At 40.8% G+C, this 24498-nt stretch overlaps 1 protein-coding gene across 1 annotated transcript; it reads right to left on the bottom strand.

Annotated features, from left to right (window-relative positions):
• Nucleotides 1-362: 362 nt before the first annotated feature.
• On the bottom strand, nt 363-16470 carry GORASP2 (golgi reassembly stacking protein 2). Its single transcript, XM_069020688.1, has 10 exons — nt 16340-16470; nt 7960-8040; nt 6989-7192; nt 6473-6559; nt 5894-6024; nt 5159-5291; nt 4909-5032; nt 4460-4546; nt 2085-2180; nt 363-1407 (listed from the first exon to the last, which is right to left on the bottom strand). Exons 1-10 carry the CDS (start codon nt 16400-16402, stop codon nt 1088-1090), a joined length of 1326 nt encoding a protein of 441 aa, XP_068876789.1. The 5' UTR covers nt 16403-16470; the 3' UTR covers nt 363-1087.
• Between the last annotated feature and the right edge of the window lie 8028 nt (nt 16471-24498).

The raw sequence follows: 24498 nt of genomic DNA on the forward strand, positions 1-24498 counted from the left end.
AGAGTTTTCCACATCAGCTGTACCTGAGACCAAGACCAAAGGCTATCATCCAGAGTACAGTGTACATAACAGTTTCTATAAGTGTATCATCTACAGTTAATCTACAATTTTCATCCTAAATAAGAATTTAAAAAGCCAAGTATGAATCATATGCAGGCAGATTTAATGACTCATTGCTGCCATGGATTTAACCACGAGTGCTGATGTGTCTGCCATTAACATGTCTGGCATTCCCACTTGGACCTATTCCTCTGGAAGGGAGCCCTTTCACAGATCTGTGCTAGAGAGAGCTGAGCTAAAACCAGCTAAATGAGACTTAAAGAATTAACCAAAAAAAAAGGGCTATTTTGTCACACAAAGAATAAAATTCCAGGAATTTATTGCTATATGTATGCTTAATCCATTAATTCATCTTACAGTAGTCATGAAGTGCCAAATTGTGTGCTACATTTAACATTCCATGTATTCCCTTCCAAATGCCATTTTACAGTGGGTGTATGAAACAACGCAGCAGGGGTCACAAAACATGGCTTGAGCATCTCTCAAGAGCTTAAAGACAAAGATTCGTGTACAAGCTGAATAACAACATGTCAGTTAACAGGTCACTCAGCAATTTTAACAGAAATATCTTTAGGTGGAAGTTTTGCAGCGTTAAAATTCACAACTCAGACTAAACATTCTCATCCCCACTGTAGAAACAAGATACTTGCAAAGAACAAGAACTATGGTATGTAAATGTCACACGCAAGACCCGCTTCATTTCTATCAGAAGCAAAAATTGCTAATTATAAGCAAGGACAAGCCTAGCAGGGTAAGGCTGTCAGCCTATATTAAAAACATATACCTCAGAGTTTGGCAGTGGAACTCTATTTACCACCTTGACTTTTTTTTGGTAACATACAAGTTTCTCTTCCTCCCCCCCCCACTTTATAAATCCCCTTTTATTTTTATTATACCTCCATATTATTTACAGGACTTCTAAAGATTAAGTACAAACTAGTATGAAATTAATGATAGCTTGCTTTTCAAATATGTATCCCATGGCTAAATAAATACCAAGCCAATCCAACAGAGTGATCCAACAGAGTTATGATTCAGAAGCTTGTGTATCTGTGATTCCAGTTGTTTTCTCATTAGCTGTGGAGGATTCATTTGATCCGTCAACAATAGTTGCTCTGGAAGTTGGAGTAGCACTATCCAAGGTGAGCGTAGAGGTCTCCTCTACATTTTCAGTAGTGCCAGGGTTGACAGAAAAGCTTCCAGCTTGAGTAATAGAGGGAAGCAAATCTGTAGGCACTGTAGATGCCTCTGTAACCAAAGGAAGCACAGGAACACATTTGGGTGGCACTGATAGAGGCGTTATTCCCATTAGATGCAGAGGCGGCAAGGGGGGAAGGGGTTGCAAACCTAAAAAGATAAGAGGGGGGGAAAAAAAAGCAGTGAGCTGCTGCACACCACAGACAGCTCAAATGGTAATTGTGCAGCAGACTCATTTCAAGCCTGATACTTTTCAGATTTCAGAACTGAAGAATCAGAGTAAACTCAAGGTTGCTTGTACCTCCCCAGAGGACTAGGTATTTAATGCATTAATACTGATGATTAGGTTTTCTGGCCTTCACTGGAATTGCCAGAAACAAGAAGTAACAAAAACCATATTCCATATAAGCTTCCAATATCTTTTTGCTTGCTCCATGTGCACCTTCAGCAGTTTTGTTGAATTCAAAACTGTAAATCTAATATTAGTTCATAATTCTGACATTCAGTTCAGGGAGCTTCAATCTCCTCATCTAGCTTACAAGGAAACACTTCATATTTTCTTTTACCCATAAATAATATACTTTCACTTTTGGCACAATCTCTTCTGAGATATAAATCAGGTAATAGAAAATGAAACATCTAAATACAGACAAAGGTTTAGAATTAGTTTATTTAAAGCCATATTCCTTGTCTATCTGACCTGGGCACTAACATCCACTGCCATCTCAAGCAAACATTTATCCCCTTCAGGACTCCCCCATATAGGTGCAAATTAGAGTGTCAAGGATAACTCTAATTACAGTGTTTCAATTTGCAGAAGCACATACCAGGCTGTATGATTTCTGGAGCAATCTGTGGTGCAGGTAAATTAAGTTTGGACAGATCAGTCAGGTTAGGAAGCCCTGCTGGTAATGGCATCAGACCTAAGAGAAGAGTGGAAAAGTTACAACCGAAAACTTACAACTGTCTTTTCTCTAACTGTTTCTTAGATCTTGTTGATATAAAGTAAGTTTTAAATTATCTTGATTATAATTTTTATATGGAAGTTGCACAGTGGGAACAGATACCTAGTGCAGGGAGTCTGGACTAACAAATACATAAACCCAAACCTTTCAGATTTTTCTGAGGAAAGAAGACTCTTATTTCAGGATTAGAAGGTTTACATTCCAAGTTCAGCTTTCAACAAAGGTAGTTGTTTCACCACAGCACTATACCAGAAGTTCTCCATTCCCAACTGGAGTGGCAAACAATAATAATAGGATTAAATACACAGTTTTCCCTGATCCCTAATATTGATTACTCTATTATTAGTCTTTTCTACTTAGTTCATGACTAGAGTTAAAAATGTATGTCAAAAGGCAGGACAAAGGAACTTTCAAAGTCAGGAAGGACTGAAAGTAGAAGAGAAACATACGATGAATGCAACACATGCCCTGCCATCATTGTTTGCTATGGAACATCCTTCTGCTCATGAATTTTCCACTTTAGAAGAGCTTCATTTCTGGGACAAGGGCTCTATTCTAAGTACTTTGTGTTTAGTTCAGAAAAGGCTAATTCAGAAATAAACTGTTGATACTACAGTATTAAGACAGAGGGGAGAAAAGTCTTAAAGCAAGGTCACTGTATAGAGATTTTGATTAAAACCCAGCCATCTTTACTTACCCATGAATTCATTAGCTACGAAGGCTGACATAATCTGACTCAAAGAGCTTTCAGGTAAGCTATATGCAACTTTGTTTTGAATTTTTTTTTATATCTGAAAAAAGTTGAACTTCATATAAATTCACTCAAATTTTAAATCTCCAGTATATTTAGTAAGAACAGTTTCACTAGTATGTCCATGCAAATTGCAAGAAATATTCTAATTTGCTTTCAAAAAAGCAATGATACTATTCAGAGAAAAAGCTGAATGGAAAACTTGTATTTGCAGAGTTTAGGGAAGGGGTGGATTAGGTGGCTGGGGAAGAAAAGGACAATAATATTTTTCTGCCTAGAGAAAATAGAAAACTACTAACAAGTTCAATTTCTGTGAGAGTTCTCTGCCCTTGTTTGCATGCACTGAGCTCTACTACACATCTCTCCCATGTTAGAGATCCTCCAAGCATTATGTAATGGACACATCTTTATCTACTTGTCTCATAACAAGCAAAACATAAAATACAACTCCTTCAGTGTTTTGGAAGGTACAATTGAGTCCTGTACCAGCACACCAATGCCAAAGCAAAATCCTATACAATTCTTATTTTAGCCCCCCATGACTACTTCTGTTTGAAATGATCATTATTAAAAGGAAACAACCACGTTGGAGAAAGACTTTTACTTGTATTATACCAGTTTAAATTCCAATATAATTCAGAAACACTAACTGCAACATAAATTCTATATTGTTAGCCCTGTATTTATACTAGGAATAGTGATCAAGATGATCTATATCATTATGATGCCTGAAGTGGCCACCTAAAAACAGAGACTAGACAAAAATAAGGGAATAAAGGCATGTATTTATTTGAAGGGCCTTCAAAGGTTCACCCTGGGGAGTCCAGAGGCTACTGCCAGGATGGACCCCAAGATAGATGACAGGGCACGAGTTCTTCACTCTTTTATGTTTGGTTCATTTGCATAGCAGGGTTAATTCTCCAAGTAAAGCTTCAGTTAATGATGTAATTTCCCCGAGCTTTCCCCCCCTTTAGAGGCTTTTGGTTTATACTTTTGGGGCCCAGGACGGTCTGAGTGTCCTTGAAGTGCAGGCCTGGAGAGGCTTTGTTATGTGTAACCAGCACCAGAGAGCAAAAATTAACAGGCTACAAGGAACTTCAGAGCTACACACTAGGCAGTACAGGATTTGAAAAATATAAAAGTTAAAACCTAAGGCATCATTCCCCCCGCTATGGGTTTCCTAAAATGTTGCAAAGCAAAACCTTCCTGAGAAATCCTGAATACTGCATCCACTGTGCAGGGGGCCCTAAAAGGTAAACATTGTAAACTATGTTGCCAAGTCACTCCTGTGTGCCACAGACATGCTGTGAACATGCTCCAAGAAAATAATTCTTCACATTGTAGAGGCTGTATAGAGAGAGATCTTACATGAAATGCATAATGTATGAAGTATGAAGTAATAAAAGCAATGGAAAAAACAGTTCTCTTCTCTTGCTCCCCTAAGATTTTTGTTTCCGAGATGTTTTAAGAAATTTTACCTACTCACCTGGTAATGTAGTTGCTGGGTTAACTGGTGGCACAGAGGTAAGGGACTGACTGACTTGTGGTGGTAATAATGGAACTGTTGGAACACCTGGTGGAGTACACAGGGAAACAACATTGATTTTAAGCATACAACACTTCATCTTCTTTCCCTAAGGAGTACAAATAAATAATTGCTTACAGGAAAATTACTATTTGCCTTAACTATAAAATGCTGATAAGAAAAAATGGTATTCTAAGTAATACACATGGCATTTTTAACAGAAGTTGTTTGTAATTATTTTGTGAGCAATTAAGGCACAAATCCAATACTTTAGCCTTTGTTGTTGAGAAAGTTTAAAAGAAAATTTTATTTTTCTCTTCTGCCTTCTATTAAATTAATTAGAAATATCTGTGAGAACAAAAAAGTCAGAAAAGCCATGCATTTCAGGTCAATTACTTTCCAATACCAACCTGTGCTGAGAACATAACTGACAGTAGTTGAAGGTGAGCTAATAGAAAGTCCTGAAAGACTCTGCTCAAGGCCTGCTGACCCAGGAGGGAGGGTGGCTGAGGGATTAACTGATGACAGCTGAACCTTATTGAAAGAGAAAGGAAAGTTACATCATTAGGATTTGTTTCCACATGAACCAATAGAAGCAGAAAAGCAATATATAACATCATCATCCATTTTTACGAAGCTGAAGGAGGGACCACAACTTACCTCTGTGAAACCATCTTTGAGGGGACTGAGAGATGCACTAGGCAACTGTCCTGGGAGAGAAATTTTCTTTCCCTCTTCAAATGGGCGAGTAGGTATCCTATGCAAATATCCATAACCAATGCCACATCCTAGGCTTTTAAAATATGAAGATTTATAAGTCAGACAAGTGCCTTTACAGCTACAGACTATAGCAAGCAATGCACGAACAACTCAAGACACCAACAAGTTTCAAAGTAAATTCTGTACAACCTTCCTCTCCTGCCCCCATGTTGCCTCATTTTCTATGGAGAAATAAACAATACAAAACAACTGAAAGGAAATTCTATAGCTTTAGCAATAAATATTCAGCACAAAATAAAATTCATTCTTATTTAAAACAAGCAGCTGTACCAGGTATACAGCTTCGAATTCAACTCAGTTGTTACTTGCAGTGCTGTGCTCTGGCTACTCACAGTATTTCGAGGATATACCACAAGCTAACAACGATTTGGAATTTAATGCAGAAAGCAACCATTGCACTTTATGTGCTTCTGTAGTAGCTAATTTACTGATTTACACCCCTCTCATTAGTAAGTGCATCTGAATTTCAAGAAAATATATAATTTATTAGAGCAGAAACACTTTTGATATAACAACACTCTTTCCCTGTCTTTGTAGAAAACTTAAGCCCAGCAGCTTTCAGGCTGGTGCTACAAGAAAGTTGTCCCATTCCCCTGTAAAACATTGTCTCCTTACCTGCCTTCTCCACCCCAGGCAGAATTTGGAGTAATCACCACTTCCCGACAATTATCTGTGTCTGTGTTGTACACATAAAGTTTTAATGGCTTTGCTTCATGCGTTTCAATCAGGGAAAAGAGATCTTCAGACTGCAAAAAGATGAAAATGAGTAAGGGCCTTCTTGTCCGTATTTTATCATTTGGCATTGGATCAGTCATTCTAGTCCTGACTTTCTGTAATAGACTCTGGTAACAGCCACATGTTGCAGTGCTGCTGTTTTATCACAAAGCCAACTTTAAAATGTGTTTTGCTAGCACAACTCAGAAGATGTGGCACAACCCAGATTTCAAATCTGCTATTCAAAATATTGATATTACAGTACAAAAAAGTTTGTATCTGACTTCATGAAGACATTTAAGAGCCATTCTTATTTCCAGGATTGCATTTAAGAAAAGGCACCATGACAGAGCTCCTCCCTCTTTGTATTTGATTTCCATTCACACTGAACAGAAACAGAGCCAGGGATGTTTCAAACTGCCCCGGTACAATTGGGTTTTTAGTTTTTTTTTAAAAAACCCATTATTTTTATATACTTACCTCATTCATGACAGTATCTGCTCCAATGATATAGTCACTATGAGGTCTAAGTCCAGCTAATGCAGCAGGAGAATTTGGCTCCACTTCCTAGTTTTAAGATGGAAAGTTACAAAACACTATGTAACTATCAGGGTGTAGCAGAACAGTTAGATATGCACTTCACACAAGCTCTGAGTCAGACAAACTGGTCAAGTTTTCAACACAGTAGAGTAATGAACTAATTAAACAGTGGCTCTATGGCAGTCCCTTTCCATATGGTTCTGGTGTTGTACCAAATACAGTATCTCTGAGTATTGTACAAACCCGTTCATTTAAATATAACACTTGATAATATATTCACAAATATACATTTATAGTTCAAAAGTCTTCCCAAACCCAAAATCTATGAAAACCAGTTTGATCAATGAGACCAGTTTGATCTCATGACTTGTTAGCTACATCCTATGCAAGTTACTTTTCAACAGTAAGATAGAAATAGTAAGCAATAATGAGAATACTTTCCAAGTTCATACGTACCAAGACGTGCCAGACATTTTCATTAGCCCCATCAAAGCTGCAGAAGCGAATGCTCACTCCCAGCAGGCCCTGCCCACCCCACATGTTGCTGGGGGTTACTGATGTTTCTCTCAGTTCCAGTGTTTTGCTGCTGTACACAAGCATTTTTACAGGTTTTTCAACATTTGCTTTCAACAGGTCCTTGAGAGTGTCATTGTCTTTATTCTGTGAATGTTTAAGCAAGAGCTTGGGTTAGTGTTTAACAGAACAAGCGTTCTGTTCTACAGCAACACTTGTATCTCAGAGGTGCTACAAACACCCTGCATTACCAGAACATGTATTAACAGCTGCTTTGTAACAAGTTTCCAGTCCCTTCACAATTCTAGATTACAAATCTTGCAAAACCCTAGGACTTCACAGTAACAGGTCATACTTTCCAAAAATGGAAACACTTCAATTGAATCTGTAATAAGATGTACCTTGCAGCTTTTCAGTGACTTTCTCAAATCCTGGCATACTGGTGGAAGAGCTTCCCACAGCTGGTTTTCTCCACTGCTATGATAGTCTGTTGTTTGACTACAGTTCTGCTTGAAAGCTCCCCCCATGCCTCCTGCCCAGCTATCAGCTCTGACAGCAGCTTTTCCACTCAGCCTGTTTTGACTGAATGAAGTTTGTGAGTTCTCATGGAAGCAGACAGAACTAGGAGGGCACCAGTATAAGCCATGAGGGGTGGATCAGCAGGCAATCCTGTGTTGGTGCAGATGTCTGCAGAGAGCATGTCTGTCTGCATCCTTGTCTCCAGCTAAACTCAATAGAATTGTAACTACAGGGTGAAGGAAATCAATTTCTGATGCAGTTTGCCTTGCTCATTTTAAACTAAGGAGCAATATTTTATATACATTTAAATAAAACAAACCCATCGGTTTACCTATAAATATCAGATTCTCAACACATTGTTTATATTACAAGTTATAAAATAACAACACACTTACCAATCTTGACCCATTAATGGACACGATAAAATCAAAGAATGGCTCTAATCCAGCTCTATGCCCTGGTGAGTTTTCTTGTACCTAACAAAGTTAAACAAGAATTTAGTAAAAGTGTTCCAATGCTGATTCATAGATTAGAATTATATTTCTGCTTGTGCCAACTGTAGTTCTAGAAGCTATTAATGTTTGTATGTATGATTTTAAAATATTCAAATATAATCATATAATCTTTAGAACCAAAAAATCCCTCACTTAAAAAAAAAACAAACCCAAGATTTCAAAAGAATTAGTAATTTATAAATTGAGGAATGACACAGCAGTAGCCACTCCCTGGGAAAAGCACTGCTTAGCAGTTGCAGCAGATAAATTGCAAGTATTTGTTTCAAGAAAGGAGATTATGGTAAAAGGACAAGGTTAATAAATTCTGAGGGTTAAGGTGGGTTAAAAAGTACTACCTTTCCACAGTAGTACCAACATTGGACCTTACTTTTTATCTTATGCTTACTAAAGGAATAGGAAAGTCACATCTGTAAGCACAAGTTGTTATCTCATGATTAAACATCACCTGGTGACATTCTTGAGACACAGAGGGCATCTGTACAAGCAGTGATTTCATTAACATAACTTCAAGTTGCAAGAAAAGAGACATGCAATTTTGCAGCCATGGCAGCTCAAATAATTCAACCACTCCATTATGACAAGGCCTTAGTTTTGGATACGCACTACTCCCAGAAGCTAAAAGTATACTTTTAATTCCAAATGGAGTAACCGAGAGACATTTTGCCAAAGTTTTTTCACTACTGCTTGGATTGCTGACAACAAAAAGTAACTCAAATATGGCAGTCAGATTTTTCCTACAGCTTTTTAGCAAAGACTATCTTTTTCTGTGTGGAAGCTGATTCATTCTACCCACTGGCATTTTCTTTTATGTACTACAATCACCTTCCAAAAAGATCTAAAAAGCATCACCCTTTACAGTGTGGTTTCTTATATTACATGTTATTCCACCTGACAGAAGTGGGACAAATGTATTTAATTGTTCAATACTGGCCTGATTCTGCAGGAATTGAGTTTTCTTAGTATGACTTATCTAGAACAAAATATTCTAATATGGAATCTAAAAAGTGCTTGATTACTACTAAAACTGTTCCTCTTAAATTTTATTTATCTCTGCCCACCATGTTCACAAAATCAGACCTTGGAAAAAATTCAGAGTACTTGTTTGTAGCTTTCTGTAACAGACACCCAAACCGTAGAACATTAGTCACATAACCTGAATCTGGAATTAGTAATTCCAGAATCACATCACACTCACATTTGTCCAAGATTTGTAAAGCAGCAAAGAAGTATGAAACCAACAGTATCCCAAAGTAATAAGAATCACTGAGGCAACAATAACATCTCCAAAGTCCATGTTTATAATTTCTAACTAGAACTTGAAGTGTGTTTGTAGAAGTGTCTCTTCAAGATGCCTGGATACTCCTTGGAAATAACTTTCTACAGCTGGGGTACATATATTTTCCCTCTTAGCCAAGTATTAAGTGTATGGAACCACATCTCCCAATCACCAAATATCCTGCAGTCCCTCTAACTAGATCCAAACTACAGCCTCCATGTTACTTAATCTGTCTGTTCAAGATGTCTCTCACTGAGAACAATCAGAGATCAGACACCAAACTGTGCACCAGGTAATAAGGTACAAGTACAAGCTAAGCTGTGTGGAGCAGACCCACTGACTCCAGCTGCACAGAAACTTCCAGGCATGTTGTGGATGTGGATTTGGCATTTGTGGACTGTTTCTAGAGCTCATTTAACTGTAGATATTAAAACTTTCAATAAAGTAGGGCTACCTGAGAACAGCCTCCACAAACAGAAATTTTAGCTTAGGACAAAAGCTGCAGAGAGGCTAAAATTCACTACATAAATTATTCTTCCCAAATGTAGAAAGCATTTACTACACAGAATACTTGAGACCTCCCTGCCAAAGAGAGGTTAAAGAGTTTCAGGAAAGGAGAATTTAAAAACTCTGCTTTCCTATGGACGTGATCCATAATGGTATTCTCAGGCTTGCAGTTTCTCTTGTAATCAAGTTATTCAAAACATCCTCTCCTCTTACATGTTTTTTTGAGCAGAGAATATAGGATGAGCTTACGCTGTTTGTTGTTCTTCCCTCAGTTTAGAGAAGTGACACAAAAATACTCTAATAGCCTCTCTCTCTCTTATTCCACCACCTATTGCATAGGTCATAGAGGAACTTACAGTTTGTGTTTTTAATGAACCTGACATACAGGCTTTATACCAAAATTAAATCAGCAGATGGTTTCAGAACTTACTAGAAAAAACAGTTTTAAAGACGTGTTAGTTAAACCTCAGCATTAAAAATCAATAAATCCAGCAAAGTGGCACATTTATACTGGTAACACATCAGATTTTTGGGACTGGATGTATGTCATGGCCTTGAAATTATGAAAGACCAGACTTCATCTCATTCAGAGATTTTCCTCCATTTCTAAATTAACTTCTTTGAAATAAAAAACCAAACCATACCAAAACCACAACAACCCTGAATCCTGACACAATATCCCTCCTCAATAACCTCCAAGAGATTATATCCTGAACACTGTGAGCCAAGAGTGGCCAGTATTCAATAGAGCAACTTTTTGAAATAAGATGGCATACCTACAATAAATGAGAATTACCTATCTTCAGCATCTATCAATGTCAAGCTTATTGACACCTGGGATGTATAAATAATTTACTTAGAATACCAAGTCTGTGTTCTGACTCAGACTGGTGAAGGGACTGAGAGAGTTTCCAAGTTCTAAACTTTTAGTTTGCAGAAAGTATCTGCAGATGTTGAACTCCTTGCCCCAAACCCATCACAATCCTGAACATCTCTGCATGGTTTGTTTCTAAGTGGGCATGTAAAAACCACCAGAAAGCTGTATCTAAAAGAAATCAAGCCCTTATAATTGCATCAATCATACAAGCACCTCAGAAGCAAGTAGCTGCATCCCATTTTGTCATGCTGCCATGCACAGGTTGTCACAAAAAGTTTCCTATTTCCCTGGCCTAACTTCCATGGCATGTTTATACCTGGCAGTCCCAGAAATGCCAACCAGAAATTCTGAGTCCATGCCACATGAAAAGACTCCTCCTTAAAGAAGTGATATACTCAGCCCTGCACAACAATCGCACTGACCCCATTCGGTTTTTGTCACACCATCTTACTTTCAGTCACTATGTGCCCAATTCATCACCACCACACAGTGCCAAATGCACAATACAGCTCTCTGCTCCAAGCTCTGTGGCCATGATTCTCTTCCAGGAGACACAGCAACAAAGGATAACCAGGGACCTTAGAAAATACAAGGACACAAATCATTCTACCACTATTAAGGATGGAAATAAAGATTCCTTGGATATGTACATAAGCTCTGTGCCTCCTGAGCAATCTGGCTTTATGCAGCTTTGCTGTGGGCCCCAAGTAGGTATTTAGTAACTTGCCTTTTTAATTGAATAATTGCTGAGAAATAATCAAGTAATATCATTTACAACAGATGCTACTGCAGGCAAGATACCTCTCAAAGATTCTCTCAAAGCCAGCTGTTATTTCAGACATAAAGTTACAGACCCCTATGGGTAAATGCCATGACTTTCTAACAACAAACAGTGGCACAGAAAATGCAAAGAAGCTGTGGAAATGCAAGGCCAGAGCTTTTTAAGAGCACATGAAGAAAACCTCTATCAAAAATGATGAGTATCAGAGAGCAGAAAAGGGCCTTACACATTGCTGCAGGGTTTTAGTTTCTCACCAAGATGTGAGCAGGGCTGCTGAGTACATAGATCACACATTGATTTCACTTTTAATTCACTGTCAAGAATTGAACAGGAAAAAGGATTCAAGGTCAATACACTAATTTTAATTTGCAGTACTGAAAAGACTTAACTGGTAAATGCATGAAGTTTTTCCTTGCTGAACACTGTTCCCAGCACTATCATTCTATGCCTACACAGAATATATTGCACACTACACATTTTAAGAAGCCTGCTCAGCAGCACAGTGGTCACAAATCGAAGACCCAAGAGAGCAGTGCAACTGCAAATGGAATTAGGCACTGAAACCTGGACTTTCAGAGGCAGATGAAGGCTCTGACCACTTCTGAAAGCCAGCTACCTTATACTCCTTTTTAAACTTTCAGAAGCTTAGCTTCAAGCATTAAATACACAACTTCCAAGGCCTTCTTTTTCCCCACATAAGAAACACTTCCCAGTATTCTACTTTATTAGCAGAGAAATGTTGAAAGGTTTTTTCGTAGTTCTTCCACCCACACCATAACTGGCAGTAAAATTTCATTATGTATCATGTACAAGCAATTCCTGTTAGATCTGACAGAATCTATTTTATTTCTGTCAGCTATTTTAACACATTACATTGTATAACTGAATTGAATTTCTTGATGAAACACCCAGTTTTGAAGAGAAAAAGCTTTGTATGTTTTTGGTAAGAAAACAGATTCTATCTTTGTAGCATAACCTTTTATTTTAGCACAGAGAATTTAACTCAAGCTTTTAAAATGTGAGCCTCCCTTAAAAAGTAAGTCATCACTTCATGCAACACGTTTGTATCACTATTACAACAAACCAAAGCACTCAAACAAGAGTGAGAAATCTAAACTTTGGGCACTGCTGCTCAGTATCTTTCAGGGAGAACACCACATAACATGGTAGCATACACATTTCTCACAGATAAGAATTCTTACGTAGAATCTCACAACAACTGATGTTGGAAAAGACCTCTATGATCGTCAAATCCAACCACTAAACTAGCACTGTCAAGTTCACCATTAAATCTAAGCCAAAGGCCACATCTATGTGTGTTTTGAATGCTTTCAGGGATGCTGATTAAACCACTTCCCTGGGCAGCCTATTACAATACCTGACCATTCTTTCGATGAAGAAAGTTTTCCTCAAATCCAGTCTCTAAATCTCTCCTGGTGCAACTTGAGGCTCTTTCCTCTTGTTCTGTCATTTGTTAATTGACAGAAGAGGCTGAGCCCCACTTCACTACACCTTCCCCTCACGGAGTTGTAGAGTGATGAGCTCTCCCCTGAGCTCCTCTTCTCCAGGCTAAACACCCCCAGCTCCCTCAGCTGCTCCTCACAGGACTTGTGCTCCAGAGCTTCTCTGGACACGCTCCAGCACCTCAACGTCCTTCCTGAACTGAGGGGCCCAGAACTGGACACAGCACTCGAGGGGTGACCTCACCAGTGCTGAGTACAGGGGGACAGTCATTGTCCTGGCCCTGCTGGCCACACTATTCCTGATACAGACCAGGATGCCACTGGCCTTGGCCACCTGGGCATGTTGGCTTGTGTTCAGCTGCTGTCAACCAGCATCCCCCCAGGACCTTTTCCACGGGGCCACTTTGCAGCCACTCTGCCCCCAGCCACGGGGATGTTGTGACATCATCTATTAGCTGAAGAAATTGTCACCTCATTACATCAGCCTGGGCAAACCACAGCAGTTTCACACTGCTGAACAAGAAAATTACTCAGAATCTTCCTTCATTCTGTTTTGAAGAGGAGAAACAAATGCATACTGAGCAATACACAGAGTCAGCCAGTTGGTCTAATCAGCCACACATCTTATGTTAAAGGAAACTTATGGAGAAAAATTGCTTCAAATGACTTATCACTAGGTCTACTTATGAGGAGATCTGGACAACAGAACACTTGGCAACCTTTTCTCCCTCTTACCAAAAATATAAAAAATCCCAACATTTTAATGTCTAGAACCCCAACAATGCAACTCAGTGAGCAACTTCTGCTGTCAATTATGCATATGATTAAATTCTTCTCCTTTGACAGCACTTCAGTCCTGGAGTGTTCCTATTTCCTGTTACAACTGCACTGGAGATAAAGCTCACAATGAAAGCAATGTTGCACTAAGTAACAGCAGCAGCAGCCAAAAGAATTAAGTCATCTGCAAATATTACATCAAAAATTAATGATGGCAGTGCTCACTTGCTGCATATATTTCTGTTCCTGTTTGAAGTGAGCAAAGAAAGAGACTTTTTACTAGTTTTGTGGGGAGGCAGTACAGTACAGTCTAAAAGTCTCACTGTAAAAAACTTGCAACAATCTGCTTATCCCTCTCGCAACTTGTGCTTGGCTCCTGCAGTTACACTGAACAGTGTAAACTCTTTGTTTCACGGCCATTTAACACATATTTTTCTTTTATCTGCCTTACCCAAACAAATTCTTCCAGTAATTGAAAAAAATTTCTGACATTTCTCTAATTTTCCCACATGTAATGAAATCTTCAAAACAACCACTTTACATTATTTACAGAAGTTTGGTGTTATCAAAGAAATCTGCTCTTACTCAAATTGGATCTGTAACACTGGAAGACTACTGCTGTTTTCCTTCTACCATTCTCATTTACCTCATTAAAGTACTGAGCTCAGAAAAAAAACGTACTTGAGAGTAAATTAGAGCAAAACAGCAGTACTGCTTGACCTCAAGTTCTACTAAAGGTCAATCCATGCACACAGAGCATTTGTGCAGAGCTCCTCTAACAGTGCGAGCCCAAAGCTATCTGGAACAAACTTAATACAGAATAGCAACTGGAAAATTAAACTTGGATAAACTACAGAGAGAAACTCTAGTCACATTCATGTATGCCGCATACATTTCAATAAAAACATCCCAAATTATAACTGTTAGGCTGGGATCATGATGCAGTTTAAGATGCCTGTCCATAGGCAGAGAGTAATCACTCATTATTGTGGCATCTCAAGGTATCAGTAAGAAGATAAGGCAGTGAAAAACAGATATATCAGTCTGTTTAAGACAGCAGGCAGGTCCTTTCCTGCATTATATAAATAAAAATATCCTCTTGGAAATCAACTTCTTTAATGTGCACCTCTCAATTACATTTACAAAGACTGGTAATCAAACACGGCCACTTCGGGTCATAGCAAAAACATTACAACAAAAAAGTGCCTAAATGAAAACAAAAGGTGCCAGATCCAAGCCAGATTACAAGAAAAAATGAGTAGATTCTACTTCATAAAAGAAATGAATCTCAATTTATTAACATGCTTTAACCAAACAGTATGAACTCATAAATGTGATATAACTGATACTCTAACTGCAAAGTACATACTGGTTTTACAGGTCTCCCAAGTAAAAAGTTAATGAAATTTACACTGTACTATGATAAAAAAAGAAAAAAGTCTGCCAGTTTTACCAACCTGCAGAATAGTTTTTGTGAGGGAAAAGGAGAAGACAAAGTGGACTGACATAAACTAGTGACACTGGACTCTTACATACTATTAATATTAAAAGGGAGGAAAAAAACCACTGTGACTTTAGTCTATATATAAATTTTAACAGAATGTTTGGATTTGATCAGAACATCAGTATTTGCTTCTCAAAAGCAGAGAACTGATCCAAAAGGATACGATTCCAACAAACACAGCAGCCCAGCACGGTACCCAGAGTGAAGGCACTCACACTCCGGCTACGAGGCAGAGGCACTGTGATGTGGGCAGGGCTATGAGTGACTCCAGCAATGTCCCTGTACCCCAGTGCCTCAGATTCCACAGCACGACCTGGGAACCATTCTGCTCACTGAAAGCAAGACACACACTAAAGAAGGGCTTTCAAAAGGCTGGTCACAAAGCCTAAAATTGCAACCTAATAAGGTATTTTGTATTTCGCATACAGAACCAAAGTTTAGTGGCCACAACGCGAACAAAACCAACGTAACCATGAAAAATAGTACTTTCACTGGAGTTGCAGTCCTCAGTTGTGCTGCCTGTCCTGTGAACACCTTGATCCGACACCCCTGAGCTACTGCGGAGGAGCAGCAGCTACAGTCCAATCCATGATGCAGCGACCAAGACAAGCCCGACGCGTTATCCCGGGCGCACCTGAGCGCATCCCAGACTCGCGCGGGCTGCGGTGTGAACAACGTCTGCTGGAGGAGAGGCCGCCTCGCCCTCAAAGGCTGCCCAAACCCAGCATCGCCTCCCATGCGCCAGCCTGCCGGCCTGGTCATACTGAGGCACAACCTGGCGGCACGACCCGGCCCAGGCAATTGTCTATTCTGGACCAATTCTTCCTCCAGACTTCCCAAATCCGGCAGCGGCAGTGCGGGCCCGGCGCACCTCACCGCTCCCGCGAGTCGCGGCGGAGCCCCGGCGGCCCCGCTGCCCGAGCGCCTCCCCGGGGCCGAGCGGGGAGCCCGGCGGGGCCGCCCCGGGAGCCCCCGGGCCGCTCCAGCGTCTCCCTACAGCGGGACAGGCCCCGGGCCCACGGGCCGCTGCCGGGCTGAGTCCCCGGGGCGCCCGGACGGGCCGCGCCGCCCTTACCCGCAGGACGTGGTAGCCCTCGGTGCCGCCGCCGGGGATGTCGATGCTCTGCGAGGCGCCCATGGCCGCGAACGCGCCGCGGCGGGGACGTGGCACCGCGCGCTGCCCCCGCCCGGCGCCAGGCGGGGCCCTACGGCGGCCGCGAGGGGCCACGGCCTGGCGCTCGTGGCTGGCGCCCTCTCGCCCCCTGGCGGCCGAGGGCGGCGGTGCCACGTGCGGGGCGGGGGCACCCGACGGTGCCAGACTGGAAGAGTTAATTAGTTTATTAGTGTTAGCTATATTAATGGGATATAGTAAGTATGCGCACAGAACATAAAGGTAGCAGGTCATACCTTATGCTGCCTTCTCTACTCCCACAGCTCTCTGGAGCTCCGAGCGCCACTCCCCCTGCGAGGCAGAGCCGGTAGCGGCTGCGGGGCGGCGCCGGGAGCGCCTGAAACCGTCTGGGAGCTGGAGCTGAAGCGGGAGGAGGAGTGCACTGGTACAGAACGGATAGGGCGAGAAATGCTGCCCAAGGACCGAATTTTGCACTAACCCGGGCATGCACCGCCCGCCAACTTCAGCGTGACAGCGGGACAGACCTCGGTGCCGACGCTGCCGTGACACGGCGCGGCAGAGACCCGTCCGTGCGGGGAGAGCCGCTGTGCTGGAACGCACCCCGCGCCCAGCAATAAAATCCTGCCCTGAGCCAACGGGGTGCCTCGGTGCAGCTGGAGAAGGCGGACGGTGGGTTATCAAGGAGCACTGTGGATCTCAGGCTCACATCATCCCTCTCCGAGAGTTCTTTGTTCCTGGAAGGCTTTTTCACAGCCCGTGCAAAGCGGTGCGTCCAGGTTCCGATCCCGCAGACCTCCAGAGAGGTGACCTCTTTAAGGAATGCTGCTGTCACCGGTCTTTTAGTGATGCAGAAACACTATTTATTAGTTAACTGCAACACAGTGTTAAAGAGCCTTAATGTTGCATGGAAAGGATATCCAGATTAGCATACTTCACTTCTTTTGGACTCATTTCCCTCTGTATTATCACAGTGCTATCTATCATATTTACTGCTTAGTATTATTAAAAGCCTCTATGCACTGTGCTTGGGATTTACCCCAGTGCTACCTGCAGAGACGACCAACCCCTTTCCACCCTTGACCACCTCACTGTGCTCAGCTGTTTCCACTGGAGCAGACAAACAATGTTTCTCCTGGAACTCTCGTCAGGCATGGCCAGTTCTGGACTCCATCTGCACACCAGTTCAGGCGTGTTTACCTCCCTATATAGTGTCTCTCCTCATCAGTACAAGAAGAAATCAACTCTAGGATATTGAGGTTGCAATGCAAAGTACGAAGGCAAAATGAATAATACATAAATAAGCTATACCTTTCAAGAATTTCCGTGCTCTTAATACAGTATGAGAAATTTGTTACTGTGAGCTGCTAAAGTAAGTAAAAAAGCTATATCAGCTTAGGCAAATTTCATGCTTCTGTCCACATTCCATTTATATTCAGGAGGGAAATCCCAGCCATGTTCCTTTCTTTCTGGTTATCAGAGGTTCATATAGACAATAGTATAACACAGTGTGATCCAGGGACAGTCACTGTGATTCACCACCCTTTATCCAAAGCTTCCTAAAAGATCCATAGCTGATAGCAAACTACCATCCACTGTCATTCTTTTGCTCTCTTCTGGCAGAGTGGCTCCTGTATGATACGTCTTTTTATGCTTCCAGGTAGGTGCTGTCGATTTTGTGGGTTGTTTGTAAGGTTTTGTGAGGCCATGAGGCAGATGCTAGCCCGATGTTGTCCTCCTGGCTGACTGGCTTTCTGATTCCAGCCCATCCTTTGTTGAAAACTGACCCATGGGTAAACATCTTCATCTGGTGAAGGCTTCTCTAGGGTATGTTCAATTTCATTGCCTTGCCTTTGGTCTGGAAGACCTTTGAATTACTGTGTTAAGAAAAAACCCCACATCTCAAGCCACTCTCCAATGGTTTGCTTCCCTCCCTGGCCAAAGTCCCATAAATTCCAGAGCATTTTTAGACCACACAGTAAATTACAGTGACAATTCTGTTTTCTCAGAAATTATGAAGAAGTAAGTTGCTTTGGTGCCAATAAACCTTTCATTATTGGCAGTCACTTTCTACTCAAAGTATATGTTGGATCAGATATAATAATTGTTAATGTGCTTCACTGAAGATATTAAAGCCTGGCTTCAGCATGTTGCACACCTCATCCTTAAAAAGCTATCTCTCAGTAGACACAGCAAAACAGACACTGCAAAATACCTATTAGAAGCCCCTTCCCATGTCATTAAAAACTGTAAAGAAGAGAACTGAACTTTGATTTCTTTGAAAAATAAAAAAAAAGTGATTATTATCCCAAACTTTAGGCTTCTGCCCACCAACACCAGGACCAAAAAGAGTAACAGTGTTTTGCCATTAAAAAGTTGCCACTTTGATGAATATGCATTTGAAAATCTGTGATATGAATGCTAGCCTTTCACACACTTCCATCTGGCCTTTAGACGTGTAAACAACTTTAAAACTGGGATTGGCCAAATTACACAGTGCTGATTTTATGAACTTCTAATTATCCAGTTGCCAGCAGTAGCAAAGCCAAACCCACCAAATACAAACTTAAAAGTGAAAAACCCCCATGTCTTTGGGAGTAACACTTCTGTGGCTGAATTCTGCTCCTGTGACCATTGAGAGGTGTGTGAGGGGCTGAGGAAGAGCACTCTGGCAATTCACAGCAGCTATTGCATCCAACTGTTTGTGAAAGGAAATACAAATTCTATATATTCTGACTGCAATTGCAGGATTGAAGTGTTGTCAAAGGAGGAATGCCCTTCATATTTCCTAAGGGTGCTAGTGGTGAAACTGATGCCTTTTCCTGGTCTTAAAATCAAGAGTCATACATGGTTAGAAGGGGAAAAGGGATTTTACCTTGGTGTTTATTTTAAGGATCCTTAGGTGTACATGTCCAGGTCATATGCATCGAGATGTACCCCACTGAGTCTATCTCTGTGTCGTCCCCCCCCAGCATTGGGTATAACATTGTAGGTTTTACTAATTAGCAGGTCTATCAAAGATTCCCCAATGAGAGGCTCAAGTGAGCCCCCCTCCCCAAGGAGCCTTCCCCTGGATGGGTCTATCTTGGTTTACAGAATGTGTTCTGGAGAGGACCTTGGGGTCTGGGGCACACTGATCTCTGGCTACGAAGCTTCTAAAATGTTTAGTCTCTTAGCTTAACAAACAAGTCCAAGAATGTAGGGGAAAAGCACTAGGAATACAGAAGTTGTAAAAAGGTATAACAGGGGTATAAAAGAAAAGGCAAAAATCTTCATGGCATCAAAACAAGGCCACAGATTTTGCAGCTCCTTGAGTATGCTCAGGCATTACACCCTCTGAGACCCAGTCAGTACCATTGCACCAGTAGTCAGTTTGCCTTATTCTCACAGCAACAAAGAAATTCCATTTCCCTCTTCCTCAGGAGATCTGTAAAAGTTCTATGCCTGCATGTGATGAACTGAAAAATAGGCAGCCCTGTTTTGTTCTAACCATCCACTAAGAAAAAAATAACTCTATCCCAGCCAAATCAGGACAATTGCTCCAGTCAACCCTTCAGAGAAATCTGAACCTGGCCCCTCACTGCAGACATAAACTACGTACATCACTGCATCACTGAAATTCTTTTTAAGAACTTTTGCCTTACCACAGTATCTCAGCTTTCCATCAAAGTGCTGTCACCCTTTCTGGGCTAGTTCTACCTCAGCAAAGAAAGATGTTATCTGCAGTTTTCCATCAATTCCCATTAAGGGCTGAACTGTAACACCAGGTTTATTTCAAGAAACATCTTTGTATTTGGTCCAATGTTCTATGGCAAAATACTAGTCTGCAAAAAAAACCCAAATGAACTTTAGAACCCTCTTAGATAAAAAAACCCCAAATCTTACCTAAGAAATAGGAAACAAGATTTCCTTAAAGTATCACTTAAGACCTAATGACAACAAACCCCATTTGCAGAAATTAGCTAACAAATATAACCTACCTGTTCTTTTACGTTTGTATCTCAGCAGCTGCATTTCAAAAGTAATTAAAGTTAATGAGCTGTGCTTTATGGTAGAATCATGAAAACTTAATTGGAATAATTAGTTGTGAGATAGCAAGTGCACCTTCCTGGCTAACAACATGTCATCGTTTGATAAGAATAATAATGAATTTAATAAATAAAGCAGGGCCCTTCTAATATGTTAATAAAATAATGAAGTAGAAGGCACGCATGAAAATGATGAATTATTAGTTTGGAGACTGCACACAACTGTCTGAGGAAGATGGATGGGGAAGTGGCCTTCTTGAAACTGTCAGCTACATCTGCTGGCTAAAATCCAGCTTGCAATAGATGAAGCAGCCACGCTGACCTTTGCAGAGGATGTGGTGCAAATGCTTCCAGTGGGGCCAGCATCCTTCTGCAGAGCAGGGTGTGCAGTGGATGAAGAAAAGCAACTGTGCTTTCTTTTCCCCTCCTTTAACCCTTCTGTATTAATTGGTGCTGGGCAAACAGGAATGAAAATGGACAGAAACCCAGGCATGTGTGGCAGGAAGGGAGCTTCAGTGAACAAATCAGTCTATTTGACACAAATCACTTAGAGGCTAAGACAGGCAGAAAATTATGATTTATTGCAGAAACGGTCTTAAGCTCAAACATAGACATGCACACCACAACAAAAGCTTCTGAGGCATTATTAAGAATCAGTAAATAGAATAATTTTAATTAATGGGTGCCTTTAAAATTAAGTGAATACTGCCGGAGTTATAGGAAGGCCTACAGTAATAAAAGGGATTGTCCCAGTATGCAAACACTGAAGGAAGGCTATAGTTTCAGGTGGAAATAGAGCAGCAGTGTGCAGAGACTAAGAAGAAGATGGGTCATAAGATAGCTCTTAGTTTTATCCTCTAATCAATATATGACCTCATTCGTTTCTGCTCTTAATGTATTGCCCAATATGAGGAATTGCAGTTCAGAATATCTACTTGTTGACTTCAGTCCCAGCAGAGCAGGACTGGGGTTGGTAGGAGCCATAAAGAATCTGATGTATATCTAAGACCAACTCATATGTTAGCAGTGCCCAAGGAGATTTTATCACCTTTGCAAGCACACAGAGAACAACCTCCTGCTATTTGGAAGGCATTCACCTGGCTGTGCACCCACAATACTTTGAACTTCTCATTAACAGAAGGCCTAAAGCACAGCACCTTCAGCTCTACAAAAACAAAAAGGTAGCTCTAACTCGCACAAATGGCTGGTAAAAGCCTGCTGACACAGAGAAGCCATATACCCATCCATTGGCTGCAGGAGTACTCACACACACTCCCCACAGTTTTAGACTGTGGAGACTAGGAGCTGTAGGTGCTTTGGAACTGAGGCAATCTAAGAAGAAATAAGTAAGGTAGCAATGGTCAGCATACGTGCAAATGTCAGGGGGTGTGAGACTGAACGTGTTCTTGACCTGCTGCTGGCAACAGCTGTGAAAAGATCAGACCATGTGTGAATGTAAAGAGAAATTAACAGTGAAGCACGTTGAATGGAAGACAAGCATTAGTGAGCCTCCAACCAAACAAGCCCCTGAAACTCTGCAGGTTATGGTTAAACACTATGGTCTGTTGCTTTAAAGTTAAGTACAGAAGTAATGTGGGGCTATTGTAAAGCTGGTTTCATGGTCATTAGTTGCTACGCAGCTAAACAGGGAATGGAATGCAAGGGAGGACGGCACTAGCTGGACAAGTTGCTCTTAGGCATAATTTTCCCAGTGAGAATGCTGCAGGGCTGGTTCTTCCCTGGTGCTCCACAAGGCACCAAAGACCATGCCAATCTCCAGGAGCCTAGTCTTGACCACTTGACATTTTTTAACTATAAATATCTATCAATTTCCTTTGCATTATGGCTGATTTACACTAATGCATAGGGGAGGGGAAGCAGTTTCACAGAGAATTAGGAGTGACTTGTATCCAGCAAGGAAGGAGCTGGAGCTCATAAGCCTTCAGTTGAAAACTGTAAATGGTACTATTGCAACACACAGCAATTTCCTTCTGCAGTGGGAGGGAAGGGACACAATGTCTCAGGACCAGTCCTAGAATACAGCATCTCTGTAAGGGGAGTGCTCTGTGGCAGATAGCTGCCAGAATTGCTCTCTGCTTTTTCCCCAGAGCTCCCAGCATGGGCACGTGTTAGAGCTGTAGTCAGTGTTGTCATGCTCTGGTTATTATCAGGAACAGATCCTCTGGCTGCTGTAATTTGCACTGAGGACTGCAGATGCCATCAACGGATCAGAGAATTGTAAAGCTAATCTACAGTTCCCTTCTCCAAGTCAGTTGAGACCAGAATCAAGGCTTTTGTTTTAGAAACCAGAAACTCAGCAAAACTAATTTGTGGAGGTTCTATTAATAGGACACAGGAAATTACCTAAAGCCTTCATTCTTTAACTCATAGAAGTGATTGACTTGGATGTAATGCATTTAAACTCTGCCTGTCTTCCCAAAGCTGCTGAAGACCCAGTAGCTCTGAGTTAGACACTGGTAAGTAGTTTTCACACAAAGCTGAGAGGCACAGCTTTGACTATTAAAGATATTACAGCAATAGGTTTCTGACAGAATGGCTTTTAATACAATTTTTACTTGCCACGGGGTTTTCATCTGAGACTTTAAGACTGATTAAGCTCAAAAACAGACATCATCTGCTTCTATAAAGCTTTGAAAATATGTGCCTGAATATTGGAATGAGCTTAGTAAAATCAGTGTCCTCGCTTCTCTGCCTCCATAATTCCTTTAAACTTGCGATCCTTACTCTAGTTTGTTGTCCCATTTCGTATAGACTTCAGACCCCAAATTCTAGCCTTAAGCATAGCGTTAAGAATTTTTACTGAGTGTACGTTGAAGAGGAGGCGTAATAGAGGAGAATAACCTTTAAATAGATGCATTCACAGTAAAAGATTCATGGTTAGGAGAGAGAGAGAACAGAGTTTATGACAAATGTCAGAATGTTTCAAAGATTCACTTGATTATTAATCAGGAAATTACACAATGTACGTGAAATCACTGCTAAAAAAGAAAAGAAATCTCTTTAAACTATATTGAGCTGAAAACAGGGTTCATGATAGAAACACAGATAGAATCTTAATTATAGAAGCAATTGCACAGACTAAGGTTCTGGCCACCCAATTTAGGAATTACAATGCAAGTATTTAAGAGGCTTAATATGCCTGCTACTATTCAGCTGCAGATAGCAGCTGGCTTTGGGAGTACTGCAGCGAGGGATGTTGCGAAGAAGGGTTCATAATGAAGGATTAATGAAGTAATTTCCAACCAATTCATTACATGATGCTTACATGCGTTGTCAGTCATTTTCGACCCAAGTGGTTAGCCTAAAATCTTATACTAAGAGATTTTGTTGATAGCCAAGGATTTGCTGCTGCACTCCTTTTTATTTACCAAGGGTGTGTTAAATCTTGTTTTTTAAAATTCAACAAATCAAATGAGAAATTTTTTTTCTCACAGAGTCCGTTCTGCAGTGTCTTGGGTTTTCAGTACTTTGTATAGTGATGTGTGCTATTTCAGCTTTAGTTCTATAAAACTCTATCTCCATAAAGCTTTAAATTATTTTATCATGAATTAAAAAGTCAGCTCTACATTTTGCTTTATCTACAGTTTCTCTAGAACCCTTTATCTAAAGTTCAGACTGAAACGCTAATGACAGATGTTGGTCTGCGTAAAAAACCAAACCAAAACAAAAAATTACTTCAGAGTTTCCCAACTGAAATTTTACAGTTTAAGATAAAAGAGCAGTAAGACAGGAAAGCAAATATACACCTTGACAGTACTATCAAACTGCCAGAGTCTGCTGAAGAATGTTTAGAACAGCTGTTGATGAAGACTCTTTTAGAAGAAAGCAGTACTGGAGAAGGTCTTACACTAAAAACCTCCTGTATTTAAAAATGGGTCATATATTAAATCCTTTAGTGTCCTTTCCTGAACAGTGTCCCATTTATTGAACCTGACACAAAGGTCCTTCTTGGAAAAAAGTCCAGACCTTTTCTATAGGCTTTACAGAGTTATTGCAAACACGTTGAACATTAAAAAGAGAAATTACTCTTGGCTTGACAGATTTGACCAGGCAGAA

The sequence above is a fragment of the Aphelocoma coerulescens genome, chromosome 7 (genome assembly GCF_041296385.1).
Source record: "Aphelocoma coerulescens isolate FSJ_1873_10779 chromosome 7, UR_Acoe_1.0, whole genome shotgun sequence".
Lineage (NCBI taxonomy): Eukaryota > Metazoa > Chordata > Aves > Passeriformes > Corvidae > Aphelocoma > Aphelocoma coerulescens.

Bases quoted from the DNA above. Each gene is read 5' to 3' on its own strand.
- GORASP2 (XM_069020688.1), bottom strand. From the start codon at position 16,402: ATGGGCGCCTCGCAGAGCATCGACATCCCCGGCGGCGGCACCGAGGGC. The intron at 6,560-6,988 runs GTACGTATGAAC...TCTTAAAACTAG, and splicing joins AAAATGTCTGGCACGTCTTG to GAAGTGGAGCCAAATTCTCC. The intron at 4,547-4,908 runs GTTGGTATTGGA...GTACTCCACCAG, and splicing joins CAGTTATGTTCTCAGCACAG to GTGTTCCAACAGTTCCATTA.